Source organism: Oncorhynchus clarkii, chromosome 2, assembly GCF_045791955.1.
Source record: "Oncorhynchus clarkii lewisi isolate Uvic-CL-2024 chromosome 2, UVic_Ocla_1.0, whole genome shotgun sequence".
NCBI classification, from domain to species: domain Eukaryota; kingdom Metazoa; phylum Chordata; class Actinopteri; order Salmoniformes; family Salmonidae; genus Oncorhynchus; species Oncorhynchus clarkii.
Window position 1 is genome coordinate 85,240,752 of NC_092148.1, and position 27,548 is coordinate 85,268,299.

The window sequence follows — 27,548 nt, forward strand, 5'->3', positions numbered from 1 at the left end:
ACGAGCAATGTCAAAGCGGCATAGACTAAGATACAGTAGAATAGAACACAGTATATATTCTCTTTCTGGTGCTCGACAATAATTTAGGGATCCCTTAAGAGATTGAACAGGATCGTAAGCACTTACAAATTCATAACATATTGTGCAAATTGAAATTCATAACATCCACATCCACGTTTCAGGATACAAAATAAATACAACATTTGACAGGATGTATCAAACGAAATGGATGACGTTGTACACAATTGGGCACTATTTTTGGGGATACATTTTGTCTCGTAAGCGTTACTTTCAAAACTACTGGCTGAAATTATACAAAAGTTCTGTAGCATCACTTTTTAAATTAAAAAGTACTTTAATCACAGATTGGATATACAGTCAGTCAGACCGCTGTCCATACATTTTTGGTGTGTGTCCCCAAATGCCAAACTATTCTCTATTTAGTGCATTACTTTTGAACAGAGGCCTATCAGTTCTGGGGGCTCCTGAGTGGCACAGCGGTCTAAGACACTGCATCTCAGTGCTAGAGGCATCACTACAGGCCCTAATTCGATTCCAGGCTGTATCACATCCGGCCTATGGGAGTCCCATAGGGCAGTGTACAATTGGCCCAGTGTCGTCCGTGTTAAGGTTTGGCCGTCATTGTAAATAAGAATTTGTTCTTAACTGACTTGCCTGGTTAAATAAACAATAAACAGTAGCACACTAAGTAGGAAATATGGTGCCATTTGAGACGCAAACTTGTTTGGGTAAAGGATGTACCTGGGGCTGTTTTCATGTCGTTTGGCCTGGCCACTGGATACTTATCAACTGTGGCTCTTATTGCAAAAGTAACTTATCTCTTTTATTGTTCCCCTTCTATCAGTCTCACCACGAAAGCTGGGCTGGAGTTGCATCGTAACAGGAGTGTATTGACTGAAATATTGACTTTAAAATTCAATAGTTATGCCACCTTTTTCTTTGCTGATCTGTGTGGGGTGTAATGAGATGGTGACCAGGCTGGAAGGGCGCTATGTGGGGAGCTCTTCTAGCACTGATCATCTGAGAAAGTGACGCTGACAAATATCATACCTGAGAGGCAGTTATCTGTAGAGGAGATGGAAATGCTTTGATGTCAATTGAAGATTTCGCAAAAGTTATAGTTAGGTGCACAACAAATTTGAGATCAGAATTTTAAGACCCACAGTGTTAAATGTAACACTTTCTTAGTGTGTGTCTGTGAACCCCCAGAATAAATTAAAATAACACTATTCAGTGTTGATAATCTAACACCTCAAGTGTGTTGGGTCCCTACACCATGGGTGTTGCAAATTCCAACTTAAATGAACACTTTATTAGAGCTGAGGATATTGTACTTTCTCAGTGTTAAGGAATAAACACCTGTGATTTTACAGTAACTCATTTTTAGTGGTTGTTTTAACACTGTAGGGCGTAAAGCCTAATTTGCACATTTATTTCCGAGGGTGCCTTTCAGCGTCACTTTCTCAGAGGATCTGACAGGTCCACCTCAGTGCTAGAAGAGCTCCCCACATAGAGTTAATTTTAGAGGAAGCAGTACCACCCATGACTGTTTTTGCTAGTGACAGATGGCTTGTCGTCCTGTAGCCTTCACCAAGTGAGTGTGTGGGTGCCTCAACATCAAGATTTTTTTAAATCCGCAAATTTGCTGTGATTGCAGATGTTACGTTAAGATTGGGTCCTAATTGGTTCACACGTTAAACTCTCCCAAACACACCAGAAGATGTGTGACTTCCCATGGTCAAACTGTATCTATATCAAAGCTGCCATTGCTGATGTTATCTTTCACAGATATATTCATGATCAGCAGTAACTGTGGACCCCATAGTGTTCCATGCTTCTTCCTTAAAGACATAAAATCAAAGTTTATTTGTCACATGCGCTGAATACAACAGGTATTACCTTACAGTGAACAGCTTACTTACAAGCCCTCAACCAGCAATGCAGTTTTAAGAAAATACCTTTAAAAGTATAAATAATAAAAATTAATTAAAGAGCAGCAGTAAAATAACAATAGGGAGGCTGTATACAGGGCGTACCGGTACAGAGACAAATGAATGCTAGGTGACGTGGAAAAGCTGTAGAATAGAATGGAATGGAGTATAGTATAACAGAACTTTATTCTATACTTGAGCGATTTTGTTTTTACGTGATGTTTTAAAAGTGCCAACCAAATCCAGAACCCCCTAGAGTCTATTGACGCACCGGTGCATCGATCGAAGTAACATAATGAAAAAATCCCCATCAAATTCATCACCCAAAGCCCATAAAATGAATGGAGGTATGGAGGTATTTATATATATACAGTATATAAACCTTCATCTGAAGGTAACCCATGCAAATTAGTGGAAGTATGGAGGTTGTTTTGTGCTAACAAAAATAAGGGCTTTCCTTTGTCTTTCCCAGAGAGAATCTCAACTGTGTCCCCTTTGAAAACAGTCCTCATAAGCTATGGGCTCAATGAACACCTTTCTTCTCTTCTTGCCTGGTGGGTTCAATCTCTTGGCAGCTATGGTCCATGGCCGACTTGTGCCGTAGCGGTAAAGATGTGTAAAGATATATATTTCCCTAGCTTTCTTATATCTCCTAGATTTAAGACAGACACTTCCAAACCTTATGATTTATTTTTTTGACACTTTTTTTGACATTCATGAATGTGTTATTCATTGTGTGTCTATTTATTTATTTGTATTTAACATTTATTTAACTAGGCAAGTCAGTTAAGAACAAATTCTTATTTACAATGACGGTCTACCAAAAGGCAAAAGGCCTCCTGCGGGGACAGGGGACTGGGATTAAAAATAAGAAAAATTAAATAAATATATTAGGACAAAAACACACATCACAACAAGAGAGACAACACAACACTACATAAAGAGAGATCTAAAACAACAACATAGCAAGGCAGCAACACATGACAACACAGCATGGTAGCAACACAACATAACAACAACATGGTAGCAACACAACATGGTAGCAGCACAAAACATGGTACAAACATTATTGGGCACAGACAACAGCACAAAGGTCAAGAAAGTAAAGACAACAATACATTGCGCAAAGCATACACAACTGTCAGTAAGTGTCCATGAATGAGTCATTGAATGAAGAGACTGTCCAGTTTGAGTGTTTTTGCAGCTCGTTCCAGTCGCTAGCTAAAGCGAATTGATAAGTGGAGCAACCCAGGGATGTGTGTGCTTTGGGGACCTTTAACAGAATGTGACTGGCTGAACGGGCATTGTATGTGGAGGATGAGGACTGCAGTAGATATCTCAGATAGAGGGTTTTATAAATAAGCATCAACCAGTGGGTCTTGCGACGGGTATACAGAGATGACCAGTTTACAGAGGAGTATAGAGTGCAGTAACGTGTTCTATGAGGAGCATTGGTGGCAAATCTTAATGGCCAAATGGTAAAGAACATCTAGCCGTTTGAGAGCACCCCCCCTAACAGCTTAGGCCTTTATGAATTAAAGGGTTCTTCGGCTGTCTACCTTGAACCAAAAAGGGTTGTACCTCGAACCAAAAGGGTTCTCCTATGGGGACAGCCGAAGAACCCCTTTTGAAACCCTTTTTTCTAACATGCTGACCACACCGCTCGCACGCATGTTGATTTTGTCCACCCACACCAGACGTGATCAGGACACGCAGTCAAAAAAGCATTAAACATTTATGGTAATTTAGTTAGCTAGCTTGCTGTTGCTATCTAATTTGTCCTGGTATAACAACATATTTACCTGAAATGCACAAGGTCCTCTACTCCAACAAAATAAATTATATTATGTTATTGACTGTATGTTTGTTTATTCCATGTGTAACTCTGTGTTGTTGTTTGTGTCGCACTGCTTTGCTTTATCTTGGCCAGGTTGCAGTTGTAAATGAGAACTTGTCTCAACTAGCCTACCTGATTAAATAACGGTGAAATAAAATACATTTATAAAAATAATCCACAGATTAAAGGGTAAACCGAGTTTGTTTCTAGTAATCTCTCCTCCTTCAGGATTCTTGTTCTTCTTTGGATTTATATGGTGGTTGACAACCAACTTTAAGGTGCATTACCACCACCGACCGGACTGGAGTGTGGACCTCAGTTCATCTTTCAATCACCCACATGGGTATATGATACTAAAAACCAATGAGGAGATGGGAGAGCAGCACGTCAAGCATCACAAATAAAACTAAGTTATATTTTAGCGTGTGGCTACGCAGACGCTCATTGCTGTGTGCGAGTAGTGTGGGTGCAATGGTTGAATAACATATGTGTAAATGTATTTTGCAATGCTCGCGCATGCGACGCGGGCGTTGTGGTCAGCGTGTAGGAGTCAATGATGGATGTTTCCTTCAAACCAGGTTTCTTGCTACATTGACTACAATTATACCTAGTCAAAACAAGCTCACTGGAAAATGGAATACTGATGGAGATAGTTGTTATGAAGGTTGTTGTGAATGATACTGCAACACTCAAAAAGATGTCATGAATAGTGTCAGAAAGGTGTTATGAAAGGTGCCTTATGGGACTCACTCACCTGTTACCTTCTTATTTGGTCCATTTTGGTTATTCCTGCACGTTCAACTCCCGAACAAGGATAGCAAGGATCGTGTAAGGATAGCAAGGATCGTGTAAGGATAGCAAGGATCGTGTAAGGATAGCAAGGATCGTGTAATGATAGCGCTTTACAGATTTATTAGAACATTCCGGCATTGCATTAATTATATTTTGCCAACCAACTGCCATGGAATGAAGGGTGATTGATGGTTGAAGTCACACTGTAAATGTGTTTCGGTAATGACCACAATGTTTTTGAGATGCCACTAATGAGTGTGGCCATTAGGCACAAATTACATTCTAAAAACCTTCAACTGGGGAGAAGGGCTGGAAGGCCTCAGGTTGAACAAGTTGAACAGGTGCCCAGTATCTGTGTATCACCCAGTTAGTCTAATGGAAAAATAACACATTCCTCCTTCCCCACCAATATACAGTATATAGATATGCTCATATATATGTATATATACATATATTTATATGTACATATTCTTATTCCATCCCTTAAGATTTGTGTGTATTCGGTAGTTGTTGGGGAATTGTTAGATTACTTGTTAAATATTACTGCACTGTTGGAACTTAGAAGCACAAGCATTTCACTACCCTCACATTAACATCTGCTAACCAATCTGATTTGATAGATACCAGCTGAAAATGTGTCTGGTATGTGTCTATGGCATTAAGGCTAACGTCTATGTTTGTTTTTTTGTTTTTCAGATGCGTGACTGTTTGATCTGTGAAAAAGCGGCCAGCGGGTCACACATATTGGCACAAAGGAGAAGCTGACAAAGTAAGAGCCTCTTGGTGGATTCTTCACTCATTCTATTTCAATAGGATCTGACTTTGTGCTTCACTCTGTAAGCTCTGAAGACACAGATCCTATTAACGAGGGCCTTCCGAATGGCGCAGCTTGAGGTTTTTATCTACAGACCCGGTTCAATCCCAGGCTGTGTCACAACTGGCCGTGACCGGGAGTCCTACAGGGCGGCGCACAATTGGCCCAGTGTTGTCCGGGTTAGGGGAGGATTTGGCCGGGGGGGGGGGGGGCCTTTACTTGGCACATGGTGCTCTAGCGTCTCCTTGTCGCCTGCGGCTGATTTTGGTCGTCAGGTCCTCCGACACATTGGGGCGGCTGGCTTCCGGGTTAAGCGGGCAGGTGTTAACAAGTGCGGTTTGGCAGGTCATGTTTCGGAGGAAGAATGACTCGACCTTCACCTCTCCTGAGCCCGTTGGGGAGTTGCAGCGATGAGACAAGATCCTAATTGGATATCACGAAATTGGGGGTAAAATACAAAAAAATCCTTTGTGAGCTCTAGAAGTGTGATGAGAGAAGTAGCATCCAGAGTTACAAGCCAATATATTTCACTAAGGGGTGGCAGAGTGTGTTCAAGAAATCTGTAGTGGCCTTTCACTTTGTGGAAACAAACAACAGCTTAAGGATTAGCCTGAGCGTCACTGCATTTTTAAGCGTGTGATATTACCGTCATATGTGTGGGTTTGAAATGTTCTACTGTATGTATCAGACGTGTGGTTAACTTCTTGATACACCCATCTTGTTAGCGGGATCATTTTCATCAACATCCGCTGAATTGCACAGCGCAAAATTTAAATTAAATTATTAAAAATATTTAATTTTCATGAAATCACAAGTACAATATAGCAAAACACAGCTTAGCTTGTTGTTAATCCACCTGGCGTGTCAGATTTCAAAAAAGCTTTTGGTGAAAGCATACCAAGCATTTATGTAAGGACATCTCTCTCAGCAGACAAAACATTACAAACAGATTGGTCATGAAAGTCAGAAAAGCAATAAAATGAATCGCTTACCTTTGATGATCTTCGGATGTTTGCACTCACGAGACTCCCAGTTACACAACAAATGTTCCTTTTGTTCCATAAAGATTATTTTATATCCAAAATACCTCCATTTGTTTGGCGCGTTATGTTCACAGGCTCGAGCGGTCACGATCGGGCAGACGAAAATTCCAAATAGTATCCGTAAAGTTCGTAGAAACATGTCAAACGTTTTTTAATAGTCAATCCTCAGGTTGTTTTTACAATATATAATCAATAATATTTCAACCGGACTGTAGCTTCTTCAATAGGAGAGAGAGAGAAAATGTCTGCTCCAAACTGTTGCGCATGCAAAACGCTGCTGGCAACCAGCCATACAATGACGCGATGTGCTCTTTCTCGCTCATTTTTTCAAAATAAAAGCCTGAAACTATGTCTAAAGACTGTTCACAACATGTGGAAGCCATAGGAAAAGAAATCTGGTTGATATCCCTTTAGATGGAGCGAAGGCAAGCAATGGTACAGAGAGCTTTCAGGAAAAACAGCACTCCCGGGTTTTCGCCTGCAATATCAGTTATGTTATACTCACAGACAATATTTTGACAGTTTTGGAAACTTTAGAGTGTTTTTTCCTGTAGTAACATTTATACTGTGAGGAAAGACAATATATCAATGGTATGTATATGGCTGTGAGTTAATATCAGAATACTGTGTTGAGGTCAGGCCGCACTGTGTATGAAACATGGTGAGGTGATCAGATTGTCTCTCTCTCTTTACGTCTGGCCCAGCCACACCACTACCATTATCTCTCCACTAGCTGAGGCCCTAACAACTGAACACGCCATAAAGCCGGACCGAGTTTGACAAAAACAATGAAGTGCTCTTTTTCCGGTGGCCTCGAGTGTCTCTCTGAATAAGGAGATGGGCCTTGTGGACCACCCTCTTTCTCCTTCACCCTCAGCCCATTCACTTCCCTGTGAAGATCCCAGAATCTCTGAAAAGAGGCATGCGAAACTTGTGATTTTTGAAAACACCAAGGTAATGAGGTTATGTTGTTGATCATTGCTCTTGTTTTCACAATCCGCCACAACTAATGACAGAGCCATTAATGTATCCATCTATGACGCCAGCCTAGGCTCTCCTACAACCCACAAAGTAAATTGACTTTAGCAAGCAGGTATGTCTTCTGATACATGCCTAAATGCCATGAATGCATTTTGGATTGATTTCTTCAGTAATAAGCCTCTTCTACAATCATAAGAAATGTTTTATTTCCATCTATGCTTTTGGAGATTTGCCATAATGAGCCTGGGACGGCTTGAGTCCTTTTACCTGGAAGGATAACTGGCCGGTTAGCAGAAAAGTCCTTTCAACACCAGACACACACGTATACAGTAGTAATAAGACTATACCAAGTAGCCTTTGAAAAATCCACTGAACTACATCCCAAAGGAAAGTCAACTAATTTGCTCTTTGTACGAGAGCATCTCAGTGCAGTGAGGCATCCCTATACCATCAGGCTTGTATGTTGACTTGCTGCGGGCAACAACACAGGGTTTTGCCCCATCATGTGGCAAAATAAATATGTTTGACTGGTAGCCTAGTGGTTAGAGCGTTGGGCGAGCTGACAAGGGGAAAAATCTGTCGTTCTGCCCCTGAGCAAGGCAGTTAACCCACTGCAGTTAACCCACTGCAGTTAACCCACGCGGCTGTGGATTAAGGCAGCCCACCGCAACTCTTTAATTCAGAGGCGTTTGGTTAAATGTGGAAGACACATTTCAGTTGAATGCATTCAGTTGTACAACTGACTAGGTATCCCCCTTTCCCTATACAACTGACTAGGTATCCCCTCCCCCTTTCCCTATACAACTGACTAGGTATCCCCCTTTCCCTATACAACTGACTAGGTATCCCCTCCCCCTTTCCCTATACAACTGACTAGGTATCCCCCTTTCCCTATACAACTGACTAGGTGTCCCCTTTCCCTATACAACTGACTAGGTATCCCCTTTCCCTATACAACTGACTAGGTGTCCCCTTTCCCTATAAAACTGACTAGGTGTCCCCTTTCCCTATACAACTGACTAGGTGTCCCCTTTCCCTATACAACTGACTAGGTGTCCCCTTTCCCTATACAACTGACTAGGTGTCCCCTTTCCCTATGCAACTGACTAGGTATACCCCTTTCCTTATACAACTGACTAGGTGTCCCCTTTCCCTGTGCAACTGACTAGGTATACCGCTTTCCCTATACAACTGACTAGGTGTCCGCTTTCCCTATACAACTGACTAGGTGTCCCCTTTCCCTATACAACTGACTAGGTGTCCCCTTTCCCTATACAACTGACTAGGTGTCCCCTTTCCCTATACAACTGACTAGGTGTCCCCTTTCCCTATACAACTGACTAGGTATCCCCCTTTCCCTATACAACTGACTAGGTGTCCCCTTTCCCTATACAACTGACTAGGTATCCCCCTTTCCCTATACAACTGACTAGGTGTCCCCTTTCCCTATACAACTGACTAGGTGTCCCCTTTCCCTATTATATTTATGGACAAACAAAAGCCACTAACACTTTAGGTAAATGCAGATGTGATTGTTATATTTTGAAGAGATTGTTATTCGTAATCTTACTTTGTCTCACTACCACTTGCAAGTTGTTGAAAAGCTTTTAAAACATTTTAATGATCAAGTCAAGTTCAATTTGAGCAATCCCCATAGATTAGAAAAACGATGAGTGAATACAGATTTGAGCACTATGAATAACCAGCTCTTGAAGTTGTTTAAAGTGAGAATGAGGGGATACAGATATACATCTGCTAGAATGGAGATACACTGATGTGGGCGAATGAACAATGTTCATTAAAGATTCATGCAAACAGCTGTTCTTCCTACAGGACATACAACAGGAACCAAAGCCTGTGTGCTCACATTCCAGATCAGGGAGAAGGAGAGAGGAAGTGGGGGGATGTTTGCACATCATTATAACACTGTATATAGCCATAATATGACATTTGAAATGTCTATTCCTTTAAACATATGTTTCCCATGCCAATAAAGCCCTTTGAATTGAATTGAATAGGAGAGAGAGTATAAAAGAGAGAGAATACAGAATACAAAAACAAATAGAAAGGGAATAAGATAGAAAGGGACTGAGAGATTATCACCTGTCTGTCATCACCTGGCGGCTGGTCAAAAGAGCCCATTGGCAGGCGGAGCACAGAATCCACTGGAGCCTCTTCTTTATGCCAAGTACCAGCTTCTCTGAGACAACACAAGAGTCTGGCTCCAGGCATGGAGTAGAGAGGCGGTGTGAGGAGGTCAGGAGGGAGGGAGTGTGTGTCCTAGCATTTTTGGGGCCCTAGGCAGATTTTTAGAGAGTTTGCAATTTTATAACTAATTTCACAGCAAGTTTACTGCAATTCTACACATTTTGCCATCGGGTGGAGAAATATTTTTGCAGTTTTTAAGATAATTTCCCGCAATTCTACACATTTTGCCAGGACTTCTGCCATGTTAATATGATACAGTGCCTTGCGAAAGTATTCGGCCCCCTTGAACTTTGTTTAAAGGTTTAAAGCTTGGGAAATCTTTTTGTATCCAAATCCGGCTTTAAACTTCTTCACAACAGTATCTCGGACCTGCCTGGTGTGTTCCTTGTTCTTCATGATGCTCTCTGCGCTTTTAACGGACCTCTGAGACTATCACAGTGCAGGTGCATTTATACGGAGACTTGATTACACACAGGTGGATTGTATTTATCATCATTAGTCATTTAGGTCAACATTGGATCATTCAGAGATCCTCACTGAACTTCTGGAGAGAGTTTGCTGCACTGAAAGTAAAGGGGCTGAATAATTTTGCACGCCCAATTTTTCAGTTTTTGATTTGTTAAAAAAGTTTGAAATATCCAATAAATGTCGTTCCACTTCATGATTGTGTCCCACTTGTTGTTGATTCTTCACAAAAAAAATACAGTTTTATATCTTTATGTTTGAAGCCTGAAATGTGGCAAAAGGTCGCAAAGTTCAAGGGGGCCGAATACTTTCGCAAGGCACTGTATCTGTGTGAGACTAACTAAATCAATGGGGGCCCCCTGGAGGTCAGGGCACATGGGCACGTGCCTGGTGTGTCCGGTCAGTAATTCGACCATGATTACAACAAGTTTAGATAGCTGACTAGACTAACTTACCAAAAATGGGAAAATTGAGTTACTTTGCATGCGTCGGGAATTGGAATGTAGAATAAATGACCTGTCGGTTTGGAATGAGCTCTGTTTCAGTTCCTTTGTCAGGTTGAGTCATTCCAATTCTCCAATTCACACGTGTTAATTAATACACACTTGTGCATGTGTGAAATTGGACAAATACCAGCACCCACCAAATTAAATTATTATTATTTTCAAGTTATTGAGATTAACAGTTCCCTTTTTTTTGGTGACATTTTCAAAAACCACTCTGACTTAATGGGCTTTGTAAGAGGGGACAGCCCCTGGTAGAAATACACTCATCTCTCCAGGTTAGGAGAAGACCATTATATCTTCCTGTGGAGAGGGAGGTCCAGAGCTTATCTGCATCTTCATCATCCCTTCCAAAGTGCTCTTCTAGCTGAATTAGAGAATAGTTTATGCCTACAGTCTTGATGGACTCATTTCTGAAAGTGACACTGCTGAAACTGGGCCTGAGCTTGTGCTGAAATGCTACTACTGGGAAGAGAAGCACACCGCAGAGAGAACGAACTACTCTAAGTACAAGCATGACGATTATTAAAGCCTCTCGTGTTCAAATTAATTCACCAATTAAATATTGGGTGGTATTAAATTATGTGCATTTTGAAGTACTGGCTTCTTCTCTCTTGTTTAAAGAGTCTATCTACTTTGCAATCATAAAGATAACTAAAGCGTTGATGTTTCAGACAGTTGGGATGTAGATTTCACACTTTAGATTTCACATTTCACACTGTACATAAATGTGCATTGTGCAAGGTTATTTTTTTGACCCCATAAGCATAAAACAGTCTCGCAGGTTTACCTCAAGTAAAATGTACACAAACTGAGTTTCTACACTTTTTAAATGTACCAAAATCAGTCTTGGGGAAAAGGAAGCTTGGTGGCTTTTGAAGAATTAATAAGCCTGTCTCATTTAGATGTGTCTAGCGTCGCAGGCAGCGTCTGGAAGCCCCAGTTTCAGCCTCTGGAAGCCTCAGTTTCAAATTTTCTTGACAGTGCCTTTGATGATCACTGATAACGTAGCGAGACTCCCAAGGAGCGAAGCATCAACAATGCAGAGAGTCAGTGGAGACCAGCTCTACTGATCCTGACTGCAGAGAGTCAGTGGAGACCAGCTCTACTGATCCTGACCGCTGCTCTTTATTGTCTGGCCTCTCTCCAGCATCGCAAAGCCCATCAATGCCTTGGCTTAGCACTCTCATAAACAGTCGTTATCACATAAATGACACATTCTCTTGTCACAACATCACTGGGAGCGAGTACATGCATGGCACCTTTCTCTTTTCTGCTTATGTGGACAATCTCCTACATCACACCTTTGTATTAGCTGGAGGTATATACGTCTGACTCGTAGCATTCATTCACACATTCTTTGAAATCATCACTGACTGAACTTTTTGAGTGCAAGACAGGCTGCATCTCATACGTATATGCCAGGTCTGGGGAACCACACAGTACCGAATTGATGTCTAAATGAGAAAAAGGATATGTCCAAGACAGTCTACCTGTTGTCTGTCTGTGGACTCCCATCTGGCCTCAGGTGTACCAGAGCTGAACCTTCAGTGTTGCTCTTATTAATTTGAGTGATGCTGTTTTTACCCGGTGGTGAACCTGTGTGTGAACCTCAAATCAAATCAAATTTATTTGTCACATACACATGGTTAGCTTATGTTAATGCGAGTGTAGCGAAATGCTTGTGCTTCTAGTTCCGACAATGCAGTAATAACCAACGAGTAATCTAACCTAACAATTCCAAAACTACTACCTTATACACACAAGTGGAAAGGGATAAAGAATATGTACATAAAGATATGAATGAGTGATGGTACAGAACGGCATAGGCAAGATGCAGTAGATGGTATAGAGTACAGTATATACATATGAGATGAGTAATGTAGGGTATGTAAACAAAGTGGCATAGTTAAAGTGGCTAGTGATACATGTATTACATAAAGATGCAGTAGATGATATAGAGTACAGTATATACATATACAAATGAGATGAATAATGTAGGGTATGTAAACATTATATTAAGTAGCATTGTTTAAAGTGGCTAGTGATATATTTTACATCAATTCCCATTATTAAAGTGGCTGGAGTTGAGTCAGTGTGTTGGCAGCAGCCACTCAATGTTAGTGGTGGCTGTTTAACAGTCTGTGCGTGAACCTGTGCGTGAACCTGTGCGTGAACCTGTGCGTGAACCTGTGGGTGAACCTTTAGGTGAACCAATGGATGAACCAGTGGGTGGAACCCGGTGGTGAACCTGGGGTGGAACCCGGTGGTGAACATGTGGTGGAACTCGGTGGTGAACCTGTGGTGGAACTCGGTGGTGAACCTGTGGTGGAACTCGGTGGTGAACTTGTGGGTGAACCAGTGTGTGAACCAGTGCATGAACCTGTGGTGGAACCCAGGGGTGAACATGTGGGTGAACATGTGGGTGAACCCGTGGGTGAACTTGTGGGTGAGCCAGTGGGTGAACCAATGGATGAACCTGTGGGTGAACCCGGTGGTGAACCCAGTGGTGAACCTTTTAAGAGGCATACATAGGCAACCACAGCCCTGTTCACTTACAACACCTTACACTTGCCACACATTGTTACAAGGTTATACGACTGTTAGAACTTGTATTTAAACACATAACCTGTAGATTGATGCATTGAGCTGCATTTAGACTGAAATAGCAGAGCAATGAGCAAATTATCGCCCGAATTAAACCAATTACAATTGATTTGGTGAGAACATGGGTAGACTTTTCAACCGCCTGCAGTGAAGTAGTAATCCAGTGTTCTTGGAGGAAATCTGTGTGGTAGTACTGGTCTTTCATTACTCTGTCAGGCAGACAGACCTACAGAGGAGCAGATTGGGAACTAGACAGACAGGCCTACAGAGGAGCAGATTGGGAACTAGACAGACAGGCCTACAGAGGAGCAGATTGGGAACTAGACAGACAGGCCTACAGAGGAGCAGATTGGGAACTAGACAGACAGGCCTACAGAGGAGCAGATTGGGAACTAGACAGACAGGCCTACAGAGGAGCAGATTGGGAACTAGACAGACAGGCCTACAGAGGAGCAGATTGGGAACTAGACAGACAGGCCGACAGAGGAGCAGATTGGGAACTAGACAGACAGGCCTACAGAGGAGCAGATTGGGAACTAGACAGACAGGCCTACAGAGGAGCAGATTGGGAACTAGACAGACAGGCCGACAGAGAAGCAGATTGGGAACTAGACAGACAGGCCTACAGAGGAGCAGAGGAGCAGAACAGACAGGCTAGGCATGATAGAATGCCTCAGGTTAATTGAGTCTGGCTGTTCAGTGCCAATTAGTTGTTGGTATCGTTTTGGCAGAGTTGGCCGTTAGGTTGCCTTATCATTCTCTACAGAACTACTTGGCAGCCTTTCCTGCAAGTAATCCTAGTAGGATAAAAGGTGATTGGGTTTTCCACACTTAGTTCCACCCAAACTGTTTGTGTGATGGCAAAGCAGACAGTGCGAGTTCTGTGGATACAGGACGGGTATTATTTTTTTATTTTTTTTTATTTTTTTTATTTCACCTTTATTTAACCAGGTAGGCTAGTTGAGAACAAGTTCTCATTTGCAACTGCGACCTGGCCAAGATAAGGCATAGCAGTGTGAACAGACAACACAGAGTTACACATGGAGTAAACAATTAACAAGTCAATAATTATGAGGAATATCACCCCTTCATCAGTAATCTACCAATAACTGCTGCTGCCTGACACATCCTGATCCTGTCCCTGAACCTGATCCTGATCCTGTCCCTGATGCTGATCCTGTCCCTGATCCTGATCCTCTCTCTAATCCTGAACCTGATCCTGATCCTGATCCTGAACCTGATCCTGTCCCTGAACACAATCCTGTCCCTGATCCTGGTCCTGATCCTATCCCTGAACCTGATCCTGTCCCTGATCCTGAACCTGATCCTGAACCTAATCCTGTCCCTGAACACAATCCTATCCCTGTCCCTGATCCTGGTCCTGATCCTATCCCTGAACCTGATCCTGTCACTGATCCTGTCCCTGATTCTGAACCTGATCCTGAAACTGAACCTGATCCTGTCCCTGATCCTGAACCTGATCCTGAAACTGAACCTGATCCTGTCCCTGAACCTGATCCTGAAACTGAACCTGATCCTGTCCCTGATCCTGAACCCAACTCAGATACTTCTGATACTACATGTTCACCCCTCCTGTCAGCTGAGTCACTGTGTCACTGTGTTCTAGAGCAGCGCCTCCCTGCAGCCTCACTACCCAGCTCCAATAGAGGGGGTTGGGTCTGGTGTCACCAACCCCCTGTGTGATTAATCAACACTGCCTGTTGGAAACAATTGTATATAACGATGTTCATCAGTCATTACATCGTTTTTTCCCCTTTACCTGTACCACTGAGATCAACCCTGCAGGACCCACTTATTGATGCTACCTTACAATTACTCTGGTGGTCACTATGGAGACCAACATCTAATCAAGACCTGGAAACAGCACCCCTGAATCTTCTCCTACTATCTCCTGAAATGTTAACTTCAAGACTGTAGTGATTTTTATTGGTATTTTTGAGGTTGTAAACACTAACAAAACATGCCCAGTGAATTTTACTACAAGGTATTATAAGGGAGGGAAGTGACGTGTTTACAAGACAATAGGCTTGTGAATACAGGTTTTATTTGACATGGGCAGGGCACATTACACAACGTTTCAGTGTTCACATCAATGTAAATGTGATGGACTTAGCAAAAGTTGTCATTTTCATCTGTAATAATATCTTACCTAATAATGTTATTCCCTATTGTATCTACAGCCATTCTCTCACATGTAAAATCATTTGAAATCAAATCTAAATAACAGATTATCCCCACAGTCTGATATCACCCCTATTCTCTTCTTGGCATTTGTGCAACAACACACACTGACATGTCTCCTGAATGATCCATGGCAAGTATGGTCCCTCAGGGCATTATTGACAAGAGGGCTATTCGTCATTGGAAATGGGACTCAGACTAGCTGGATAGTTCCCAATCCTCCTCCTGGTGCAACACTGACAGACAGTCATCACGCTGGGAAAGTCTCCAACAATATCATATTCCACAGCCTGATGGCCCAGGGCCTCAAGCAACTGGAATAATGTAATAATAGGGAATTGATTATATCTACGCTGGAGACCAGACTGAGCAATGACCTCAGTCAAATGTGTTGTGAGTAGTGTACCCACCCACATGCCAAGATACGAATCACCTCCCATTGATGCTTATTGGGCCAATGGATGATTCATGAGACACATGCATCAACAATTGAGCAATTTTGTTCTGGGTGCCGAGATTAACGATTGAGTAAACTTTTTTTTTTTAAACATCATTTCAACGTACTGTAGAAATGTGGGCCATTTTTGGTTGACACAGTCAGATGTCTACCGTTATTCACCCAGTCAAAAAGGCCGCCAGAAGTTTGTTCAATTCCCTATGTGTTATCACTATCTTTTCAACCATCTAAAAGCTCAACCAAATTCACATGGGAATACAATATCAGATGTTTTGTATTTATACAGCAACTTAATGTGTTTTCACTGTGCTTCATCCAGCAGAATTAAATGACCTGGATGGCAGTTGAGATTACATTACAAGTACATAGTGCAAGTGATCAATGCTGTTTGAGATTCTGACATATTTATATTGTGAAGATCTCCACAGACCTGCGACCTTTGCATGCTATCTTGACCATGCATGCGTTCTATGATTACATAATAAGACTTTTACAGTTACAGTAACCTCAAGATATGGCCACTCATTTTAAGGTTGTTACATTAGTTTGTAAGATAGTCTAAAGTTAAGGCTATCTACTGTACTTACAAAAGTCATATTGAATTGTGATACATTGACTATGCAACCAAATATCAACATTTAAAGGAGATGTACAGGTCATTCTGAAAGTATTCAGACCTCTTGACTTTTTCCACATTTTGTTACGTTACAGCTTTATTCCAAAGTGTGAGGAGCTTACGCTTCACTAAACCCCATTGTCTGGCTGTTCCTAAGGCATGCTACTGACATGATACCACTACAGGAAAGCTGATGAATTACTCCCTTTACCTTTTGAGGTTGGTCCTGAGAAGTATCTATTTCACCCGGAGGGGGAGAGAGAGCAGAGTTTTCTCTCTCCATCCCCCATCTTCTTTATTTTAAAAAATGTAACTAGGCAAGTCAGTTAAGAACAAATTCTTATTTACAATGATGGCCTACTCCGGCCAAATCCGGACGACGCTTGGCCAATTGTGCGCCAAGCGTCGTCCGGGAACTCCCAATCACAGCCGGATGTGGGACTCCCACATCACATGGGACTCCCAATCACAGCTGGATGTGATACAGCCTGAATTTGAACCAGGCACTATAGTGCGCCACTCACTCCACACCATAATGAAAAAGTGAGAACAGGTTTTTTTAAATGTTTGCAAATTTATTACAAATAAAAACCAGAAATACCTTATTTACATAAGTATTCAGACCCTTTGCTATGAGTCTCAAAATTGAGCTCAGGTGCATCCTGTTTCCATTGATCATCCTTGAGGTGTTTCAAAAACTTGATTGGAGTCCACCTGTGGTAAATTCAATTGATTGGACATGATTTGGAAAGGCACATACCAGTTTATATAAGTATCCACAGTTTACAGTGCATGTCAGAGCAAAAACCAAGCCATGAGGTCGAAAGAATTGTCCATAGAGCTCCGAGACAGGATTGTGTCGAGGCACAGATCTGGGGAAGGGTACCAAAACATTTCTGCAGCAATGAAGGTCCCCAAGAACACAGTGGCCTCCATCATTCTTAAATGGAAGAAGTTTGGAACCACCTAGATTTTTCCTAGAGCTTGGCCACCTAGCCAAACTGAGCAATCGGGGGAGAAGGGCCTTGGTTAGGAAGGTGACCAAGAAACCAATGGTCACTCTGACAGAGCTCCAGAGTTTCTCTGTGGAGATGTGAGAACCTTCCAAAAGGACAACCATCTCTGCAGCACTCGACCAATCGGGCCTTTATGGTAGAGTGGCCAGATGGAAGCCACTCCTCAGTAAAAGGTACATGACAGCCCGCTTGGAGTTTGCCAAAAGGCAACTAAAGGACACAGACCATGAGAAACAAGATTCTCTGGTCTGATGAAACCAATATTGAACTATTTAGCCTTAATGCCAAGCATAACGCCTGGAGGAAACCTGGTACCATCCCTATGGTGAAGCATGGTGGTGGCAGCGTCATGCTGTGGGGATGTTTTTCAGCAGCAGGGATTGGGAGACTAGTTAGGATCGGGGGGAAGCTGAACGGAGCAAAGTACAGAGAGATCCTTGATGAAAACCCGCTCCAGAATGCTCAGGACCTCAGACTAGGACAAAGTTTCACCTTCCAACAGGACAACAACCCTAAGCACACACCCAAGATAACGCAGGAGTGTCTTCGGGACTAGTCTCTGAAGGTCCTCGAGTGGCCCAGCCAGAGCCCGGACTTGAACCCGATCAAACATCTCTGGAGAGACCTAAAAATAGCTCTGCAGCAACACTCCCCATGCAACCTGACAGAGCTTGAGAGGATCTGCAGATAAGAATGGGAGAAACTCAACAAAGACAGGTGTGCCAAGCTTGTAGTGTCATATCCAAGAAGACTCAAGGCTGTAATCTATGCCAAAGTTGCTTCAACAAAGTACTGAGTAAAGGGTCTGAATACTTATGTAAATGTGATATTTCCAGGGTTTTTTTTATATACATTTTCAAAAAATGTGAAGAACTTGTTTTTGCTTTGTAATGATGGAGTATTGTGTGTAGATTGATGAGGATATTTTTTTTTATTTTTATCAATTTTAGAATAAGGTTGTAATGTAACAAAATGTGGAAAAAGTCAAGGGGTCTGAATACTTTCCGAATGCACTGTATCTAATGCTTGGATAGTTTCATCTGAGCCACTGGCTTAATCCTATTTTTTTACTTTTATTTTTGGTTTAGTTGGAGATCCCCGAGCTGACAAGGTAAAAAAAAAAAAAGATGTCCCTGAACAAGGCAGTTAACCCATTGTTCCCCGGTAGACCGTCATTGTAAATAAGAATTTGTTCTTAACTGACTTCCCTAGTTAAAATAAAGGTAAAATAAATAAATAAAGAGTCATAATTTATTATGAGGTGGCCATAAACAATAACTAGTAATGCTGCATACTCAAAGAAATTATTAAAAAATATATAAACTGCTGAGGACACATTGGAGGTGACAGACAGCTGTTGCAAACAAGAGTTTCTATTGGACAAAGTCAGGTATTTTTATCCCTGTTTTGTTTGCCCCATGTTTAAGAAATGTTTTTCAACAGAATTGGTGGAATGAATACACCCCTGATCACACGTAAACACAGATCATTTTCATAGCAGCCACGTTGTATTCCTTCTCGCCTCTATGTATTCTCCTCCTCTCACCTTTTTCCTTCTTTTGTGGACTTCAATGCACAATACATCAGCTGTACGTAACCAGGCAAATGACCTTTCCAAGCCAAACCATGTCCTAACCGTTACACACAGGGTACATCGTTGTCCCCATATTAGCTCAAGTAATGTCCTAGTCAACATAGCTAATAGAACTGATGCGTTAGTAAACCTGCTACAATCGTGCAGTAACGTTAGTGTAAAGTCAATAAGCAGTTTAGCAGTTACACCGGTGGGCCCCGGTGGCAATACGTTAATAAAACCAAAAGCTTACCTTGACTTGGAAGAGTTCCAGTGTTGTATTGGATAGTCATAGCCAACTAGCTAACATGGCCTCCCTCGGTTTGAGCCGGGTGTTTGTAAGTTAAGTTAAACTGAAAGTGAAAAAAACATAATAATCTCTCCCTCTCCCTCTTTCTCTTGCGTCTACTTCATTCTTGACTAAATCAATTTGCTTAAAACTGTTCAACTATTGTCTTTCTCTCTCTATGAGTCAACTACTCACCACATTTTTTGCACTGCAATGCTAGCTAGCTGTAGTCTATGCTTTCAGTACTAGATTCATTCTCTGGTCCTTTGATTGGGTGGACAACATGTCAGTTCAAGCTGCAACAGCTTCGATAGGTTGAAGGACGTCCTCCGTAATTTGTCATAATTACTGTGTAAGTCTATGGAAGGGGGTTAGAACCAAGAGCCTCCTAGGTTTTGTATTGAAGTCAATGTACCAAGAGGAGGATGGAAGCTAGCTGTCTTCCGGCTACACCATGGTTCTACCCTACAGAGTGCTGTTGAGGCTACTGTAGACCTTCATTGCAAAACAATGTGTTTTAGTAAATTATTTGGCGAAATGTCAATATATTTTTATAGTTTTATCCAAAACTTTTTTATTGTTTACAATTTTTATTTTTATGAAATTCACTGAGGAGGATGGTCCTCCCATTCCTCCTCAGAGGAGCCTCCACTGGAATGTTTAGTGTTAGAGAAAATGTGGATATTATTTAAGTCTCTTTAGGTCAAAATGTTTCACAGAGCTCTAGCTTGGCTTCCTGAACTCGTTAGGAACTCGCCTTCCACATCAGTGTATGACAAACAGAAAGTGTTTTTTTGTTTAAAATCTATGAATTATTTTAGATGAATGGCTATAAATCTCTGAATGTGCTACAATGTAACGATGGTATTCTTTGTCAGTGGCTGAGCTGTAGGAGCCAAGAGTTGATGGACAGTCGGAAGAGCGAATGAAATGGTAGGTGGGACATCCCAGCTTCAAGTGGTTTCAGATTTCACATACTACTTCACACAGGTACAAAAAAAATGACTGTCTGTGGGAACCAGGGCTTTTGCTCAATGCAAGCCATTTCGATCTACATGTCGATTGTTAAGCAAAAATGATGGTCGGAACTGGTACCAGAAAGGACACCTTATATTTAAGAGGTTTTAATTAAAGGAATCCTGTGGCTACATACATATTGGCCAGCAAATCTCAGCTGCATTTCCAGCTCCTCATAGCTGTGTGCATGTCTGATGGATATATCCATATCATTTGGAAGAAGTACCCCATCTTCCTATTTCCTCTTCCTTGTTGTTTCAATAGTCATTGCTATTGTTATTAGTGACGTTATGAATGTTTTCCCCGAGACACAATAAAACAAACTGAAATGTCCACTAACACCCATGACCAAGATAATCGATTTCTCTTTCCTCCAGCTGAGCTCTGACATCCCCACACACACAAGAGGAGAGAAAGAGCAGGCCAGGCTCAGTGCCCATCATCACTCATTCTAAACACCAGGCAATAATCCTCCATGCATTTCCAATCTGAGACAGAATGAAACAAGGTGACAAAATGGACTCCACAGTTCGTCACAGCCCAGCAGCACTGTGCAGGGTGGGGTGGGGGGTGAGAGGACACTCAATGACACCATAACCATATTCAGCGTCACTGCTATTTGGAAGGAGAGAGACGGCCATTGTTTATGGACTGCTATAGCTGAGTGAATAAATGGCATAGCTTTATGTACACCATGATCATATGTTGAATATCATATTTTAAGGCTATGGTTAATAACAGTCATCATCCATTCAATAAGGGCCTCATAGATCAAGTAGCTGACTGGGTTGGTTGAAGAGATTGGTGTCACATGGTGGCTACTTGTCATTTTTACAGGATACATGTGACTGTAATTTGTAGTATAATTTAATATTTTTAGTGGTGAATTTGATGAAATTGTAGGTTTAAGACCAATGAAGCTCTTCTGTGGCTGGCTGGTTGCAGTTCTTCAGCCCACACTGTAACATCACATTACTGTGCTGAAGACTACACACAGTGTTGGGCATGAATATTTGAAGAGGCCGGTGCAAAGCTTGGAGAACTTTAAACTCGACTCACTGGTCCCCATGTTTGACAAGGCAACAACAAGTTGGCTGATGCAGAAACAGACTGGCTCCTAGGCTGCATGTTACCTGAATGTTGACAGCAAACAAATGAACAATAGTGTTTACCAAAATGGCTTTGTTGTACAACACACCCGCTTATTAAAATGGCATCTCATTAGCCGCGTTGAGCAGCCGTTTTACAAAAGATTAATTGGCTTTTTTTAATGCACTTTTTCTTCATTATCCTTCTGTGTTGCAAATGAATTGACTCGAACAGCTATGTATATTCATATTCATTTTACAGGAAGTTTGGAAATTGTTAGGAAATGAGCCAAAGGTGGACCTCGGCTGGTGTGCTCGCAGTTAGTTGTCTGTAAAGACTATATTCACCTCTTCAATAATATGTTTTTCTTTATGGGAAGAGTACGATCAATTTGTTCCTGTCAGCATACATTCATCTCAGAGGCTGTTTATACTGTACATTACAGAAAATGTTCATTTGTAAGTCAGACAACCCTGCAATAGCACAGCTCATATTTCTACCAATATACTGCAGGTCTGTCAGCAACACTTCCAGGTACACCAAACTCTCTCCCACTTCTGTCCTATATTGGGGAACAATATGCTCCTATTGAATAAGGCTTTTGATCCAAGCTGCTTCCAGAGTGAAAGCTCTCTGAGTATTTACCTTTAAGATCAGAAGGAAACATGAAAGGCTTTGTGGTTCCATCAGTGGCGAGCGTAACAAGGACGGGAGGAATGATTCATGTGTAAACGAGCCTCTCCCAGGCCCTTCTCAGAAGTTTGCACTTTGACCCAGATTAGCTCTCTGCCAGAAGCCCACTGGGAATGGCTGGAGATGGAGGGCCGTACAACATACTGTACAAGTGTGTGTATGTCTCAGCGTACACACATGCACACATGCACACCACACATACATACACACACTCGCACACACACACAGTACATTACATGTATACATATGCATATCACCGATCCTCTGCCAAGTTTCACAGAGCGTGCGAGACCTGGAGAGGCCTACAAGCCACAGTGTCTCGTAACCACTGTGACATTTGGTGGAGGATCGGTGATGATCTGGGGGTGCTTCAGCAAGGCTGGAATCGGGCAGATTTGTCTTTGTGAAGGACGCATGAATCAAGCCACGTACAAGGTTGTCCTGGAAGAAAACGTACTTCCTTCTGCTCTGACAATGTTCCCCAACTCTGAGGATTGGTTTCTCCAGCAGGACAATGCTCCATGCCACATAACCAGGTCAATCAAGGTGTGGATGGAGGACCACCAGATCAAGACCCTGTCATGGCCAGCCCAATCTCCAGACCTGAACCCCATTGAAAACCTCTGGAATGTGATCAAGAGGAAGATGTATCGTCACAAGCCGTCAAACAAAGCCGAGCTGCTTGAATTTTTGCACCAGGAGTGGCATAAAGTCCCCCAACATCAATGTGAAAGACTGGTGGAGAGCATGCCAAGACGCATGAAAGCTGTGACTGACAATCAGGGTTATTCCACCAAATGTTGATTTCTGAACTCTTCTTAAGTTAAAACATTAGTATTTTGTTGTTTAAAAATAAATATGAACTTATTTTCTTTGCATTATTCGAGTTCTGACATCACTGCATATTTGTTTTATTATTTTGACCAGTTGTCATTTTCTGCAAATAAATGCTCTAAATGACAATATTTTTATTTGGAATTTGGAAGAAATGTTGTCAGTAGTTTATAGAATAAAACAATGCCAGCAGCATACCACCCTGCATACCACTGCTGGCTTGCTTCTGAAGCTAAGCAGAGTTGGTCCTGGTCAGTTCCTGTATGGGAGACCAGATGCTGCTGGAAGTGGTGTTGGAGGGCCTGAGGTCATTATAGATCCTATGGCACTTATCGTAAGAGTAGGGGTGTTAACCCTGGTGTCCTGGCTAAATTCCCAATCTGGTCCTCAAACCATCACGGTCACCTAATAATCCCCAGTTTACAATTAGCTAATTCATCCCCCTCCTCTCCCCTGTAACTATTCCCCAGGTCGTTGCTGAAAATGAGAATGTGTTCTCAGTCAACTTACCTGGTAAAATAACAAATAAATAAATCTGTTCATTTTACCCAAACACATACCTATAAACAGTAAAACCAGAGAAACTGATCATTTTGCAGTGGTCTCTTAATTTTTTTCCAGAGCTGTACATACTTTACATATGCATACATGCACTGCTGAATTCAAACAAGCACAAAAAACACACTGTACAGGCAGTTCTGTGTACGCACTCACATAGACATACTGTACATTCAACAAAACTGTATTGACTTTGGGGGGTGTAGATCAATATCACCTACCAGACAGTCTACAGACAATCTTTTGCGAATGAAAACTACCAATTTGTTCAAACAACTTGCTTTAGGGGATTAAATAAAAATCTTCCAGTGAGCTCTACAGAAAATCTGTGCGCATCAATGATATCCTTTAACTGATTAGGCTCTGTTTTAATGCTGTTATTTCTCTTCCACCAGTGACTGTCACCATCATGAGGCTGGTGTGGAAGTCCCTGGACAAGATGAGGTGTTTCCGTAAACGCTCCACCATCCCCTTTCTGGGGGTCCTGATCACCTGTCTCCTCTTCTTCAATCTCTACATGGAGGATGGATACATGATGGTAGTCTGTCTCTGGATCTTCCTTCCTATGATGTCATATTTGTATTTTACATTTTGAGTAACAATGCTGTCGTCGTTTTTTAGGAGGCGGGTAAAAGACCTCTGAGAGAGACATCAATGCATCCTTCAAACACTGAGAGATATGTTCACACCTTCAGAGACCTCACTAATTTCTCTGGAACCATAAACGTCACATATCGTTACCTCGCTGGGACCCCACTGCCCCGAAAGAGTAAGTATACCTTTTAATATACCTGTAGATACACAGGTATTTCATCCTGAAAGTCATTGATTTGTCTTTTTTATTATTATTATTTATATAGTCATATCAATGTTTGTGTTTACAGAATATCTAACCATTGGATTGTCATCCGTGAAAAGAAAAAGAGGAAATTACCTCATGGAGACGATCAAATCTATTTTTGACCAGTCCAGTTATGAGGAGCTGAAAGAGATTGTGGTGGTGGTCCACCTGGCAGACTTTGACCTGGTCTGGTGTGAAAACCTGGTGCAGGACATCTCCAGGAAGTTTGCCCACCACATCATCGCTGGGCATCTCCTGGTGATCCATGCCCCTGAGGAGTACTATCCATCACTGGATGGGCTAAAAAGGAACTACAATGACCCAGAGGACAGGGTACGTTTCCGCTCCAAGCAGAACGTGGACTATGCCTTTCTCCTCAACTTCTGCACCAACCTCTCTGATTTCTACATGATGCTGGAGGATGATGTGCGCTGCTCACGGAACTTTCTGACATCCCTGAAGAAGGTGGTCACCTCCAGGGAAGGCTCCTACTGGGTGATGCTGGAGTTCTCCAAGCTTGGCTACATAGGGAAACTCTACCACTCAAGAGACCTGCCACGCCTGGCCCACTTCTTGCTCATGTTCTACCAGGAGATGCCCTGTGACTGGCTCCTCATTCACTTCCGGGACCTGCTTGCCCAGAAAGACGTGATCCGCTTCAAGCCCTCCTTATTCCAGCACATGGGCTACTACTCCTCATATAAAGGGGCAGAGAACAAGTTGAAGGATGATGACTTTGAAGAAGACTCCATTGATATCCCTGACAACCCTCCTGCTAGCCTGTACACAAACATTCATGTATTTGAAAACTATGACGCCACCAAGGCTTATAGCAGTGTGGACGAATACTTTTGGGGGAAACCCCCTTCAACCGGAGACTTCTTTGTTATAGTCTTTAACAAATCAACTAAAATAAGCAAGATAAAAATCGTGACAGGAACGGACGATCGTCAGAACGATATCCTGCACCATGGAGCTCTGGAAGTAGGGGAGAAGCTGGTGGGGACAAAGAGAGGAAGGCAGTGTTCTTCCTACATCACGTTAGGGGAGTTTAAATATGGTAACATTGAGGTTCAAGACGTGGACCGCAAGATTGCCTTTGACATTGAGTGTGTTCGTATTGTGGCGACTGCCAGTCAGAAAGAATGGCTGATCATTAGGACTATAAGTCTGTGGACGACACAACCTCCCAGTCAATGGTACACGGAGGGACCATACCGTTTAGACTAAAGTTTTATATTCACGGGCCTATTCATTTATATTGATTATATGTTGGAGGCTCTATGGTTTCTTTTATTATCCATTATATTTGACATACAGTAAATATTTGAGGATTTGGACATTAATTGGGTTCAACGTTGTATTTTTGTTATAAAATAAAATGCAGACAAATGTGTTTCCGTTTCTAAAAGAGCACTTAACAAAGTTAGTGATTTTCACAGTTTTACAGAAAATACCATCCCTATCATAACAAACCGTTCATAAACCAGTCAATATCTAATTTGCAGAGAAATGACCTGTGATTGCCTTTTCTTCATATGTTTTCTCAATAGCAGATGTATAGCAGCCATGTATTTAATGTTGCAGCAATTATACTGACACAAGTGTGTTTTAAGATTCCTGTGTTATTTCATTGTCAAGTGGAGAACAAAACACTTGTTTTTTCCCATCTTCAGAGGAGCTGTGATACAGTCCAAATCACTCTGAGGAATGAGGTAGAGCTTTCTACACATACAGTATTGACTTCGGTGAATTGGGTGATGTGTGGCCCTCTTTTCCTGGAATTACAATAAACATTTTCTCTAAAAAAACAACAACCAACAACAGCAACTTAGTGAAGCTCTTGAGCATTGGTTGAGAACAGTGGAATGGCTGGAATGGAATAAACGGAACAGAGTCAAATGTGTGGTTTCCATATATTTGATGTATTTGATACCATTTAATTTATTCCATTCCAGCCATTACAATGAGCCTGTCCTCCTATAGCTCCTCCCACCAGCCTCCACTGGTTGAACATCTCTTTGAAGAACTGCATCATTTGTGGGGTATTGTGTTCTACTTAGACCAAGAGAGGAGAGTAGTGCCCCCTACTGGTTCTTCAAAACCCCTTCTAGCAGTACCGTATTTGGTCAGAGAGGAGTAGATGGAGCAAGAGGCCCAACTCCCCCCTCACTTCCTTTCCGCCTGTGCCTTGGTACTTTAATTGCTGGTAGTTGTTCATGTTGGTAGTTGACCAGCAGGCATGCCACTGTGAACAGTTGAATGATTATATCTGACAGGTACATCACTGTCTCAAAGAGCTTGTGGTCTTTGACTACGCATTGTCCTCTCTACCGGTCCCCTCAGTTTTGCAATGATCTGTGTCTCATCCGGCAGGTAGCCAGTAACCGGAAGGTTGCTAGACCGAGTCCCTGAGCTGACAAGGTAAAAATCTGTAGTTCTGCCTCTGAGCAAGGCAGTTCCCGGGCTCCGAAGACATGGATGTCGATTAAGGCAGCCTCCCTGATTCAGAGGGGTTGGGTTAAATGCGGAAGACACATTTCAGTTGAATACATTCAGTTGGACAACTGACTAGGTATCCCCTTACCCTTTCATCATCCATCACATTGCGCCCTGCTGGCATCTGTGTGCCCTTTGACCAGGAAGTTGGCCGGTGGACCTTACAAGGTCGTCCACACTGGGGCCCTTATCCACCATAATGGCTGTGTCTGTAGTGAGTAGGGGAACGATGCCACACTGCAGGAATATCTCCTAAACACTTACAGCTCCAGGATAGAGTGCAGATACAGACGTGACTGCGCCATGTAGTGCCATCCCCACCATTACCTTGAAGGTGGAGACAGACTGTACAGCTGTGTCATGACGTTGCCTCTTTGGGTGTGGCGAGCCCCATTACCCTCTCCCTACCTCCCCCTTTCCTCCTTCAACTAGGCTGCTGTGGCCAGAGAGACATTGTAAATTCCTGAGGATCTCCTCATGGACACACAGTATAGAGAGTACATTTTCATAGAGAACAAAGGAATTCCTTCCACCTCACAGAACTTGATGTAGGAACAAATGTCATGTTCCGGAGAAAGTAGAAAAGATCGGTGAAGATTCCAGCTACAAACTGGTCCGGTTGTTACAACTTGGGGAAGCTCATGGGAGACGGTGTGGCCACA

At 42.3% G+C, this 27,548-nt stretch overlaps 2 protein-coding genes across 2 annotated transcripts; both read left to right on the forward strand.

The window, feature by feature from the left end:
• The first annotated feature begins 14,370 nt into the window (after positions 1-14,370).
• Positions 14,371-14,829, forward strand: LOC139378455 (NADH-ubiquinone oxidoreductase chain 6-like). The gene has a single exon (XM_071120646.1). It carries the CDS (start codon positions 14,371-14,373, stop codon positions 14,827-14,829), a length of 459 nt encoding a protein of 152 aa, XP_070976747.1.
• A 9,105-nt stretch (positions 14,830-23,934) lies between these two features.
• On the forward strand, positions 23,935-25,683 carry LOC139382971 (alpha-1,3-mannosyl-glycoprotein 4-beta-N-acetylglucosaminyltransferase C-like). Its single transcript, XM_071127254.1, has 3 exons — positions 23,935-24,084; positions 24,168-24,315; positions 24,431-25,683. Exons 1-3 carry the CDS (start codon positions 23,956-23,958, stop codon positions 25,615-25,617), a joined length of 1,464 nt encoding a protein of 487 aa, XP_070983355.1. The 5' UTR covers positions 23,935-23,955; the 3' UTR covers positions 25,618-25,683.
• The last annotated feature ends 1,865 nt before the right edge of the window (positions 25,684-27,548 follow it).

Coding starts and splice junctions, on each gene's coding strand:
- LOC139378455 (XM_071120646.1), top strand. CDS start 14,371: ATGCTGATCCTGTCCCTGATCCTGATCCTCTCTCTAATCCTGAACCTG.
- LOC139382971 (XM_071127254.1), top strand. CDS start 23,956: ATGAGGCTGGTGTGGAAGTCCCTGGACAAGATGAGGTGTTTCCGTAAA. Junction 24,085..24,167: donor TGGAGGATGGATACATGATG/GTAGTCTGTCTC, acceptor GTCGTTTTTTAG/GAGGCGGGTAAAAGACCTCT. Junction 24,316..24,430: donor GACCCCACTGCCCCGAAAGA/GTAAGTATACCT, acceptor TTGTGTTTACAG/AATATCTAACCATTGGATTG.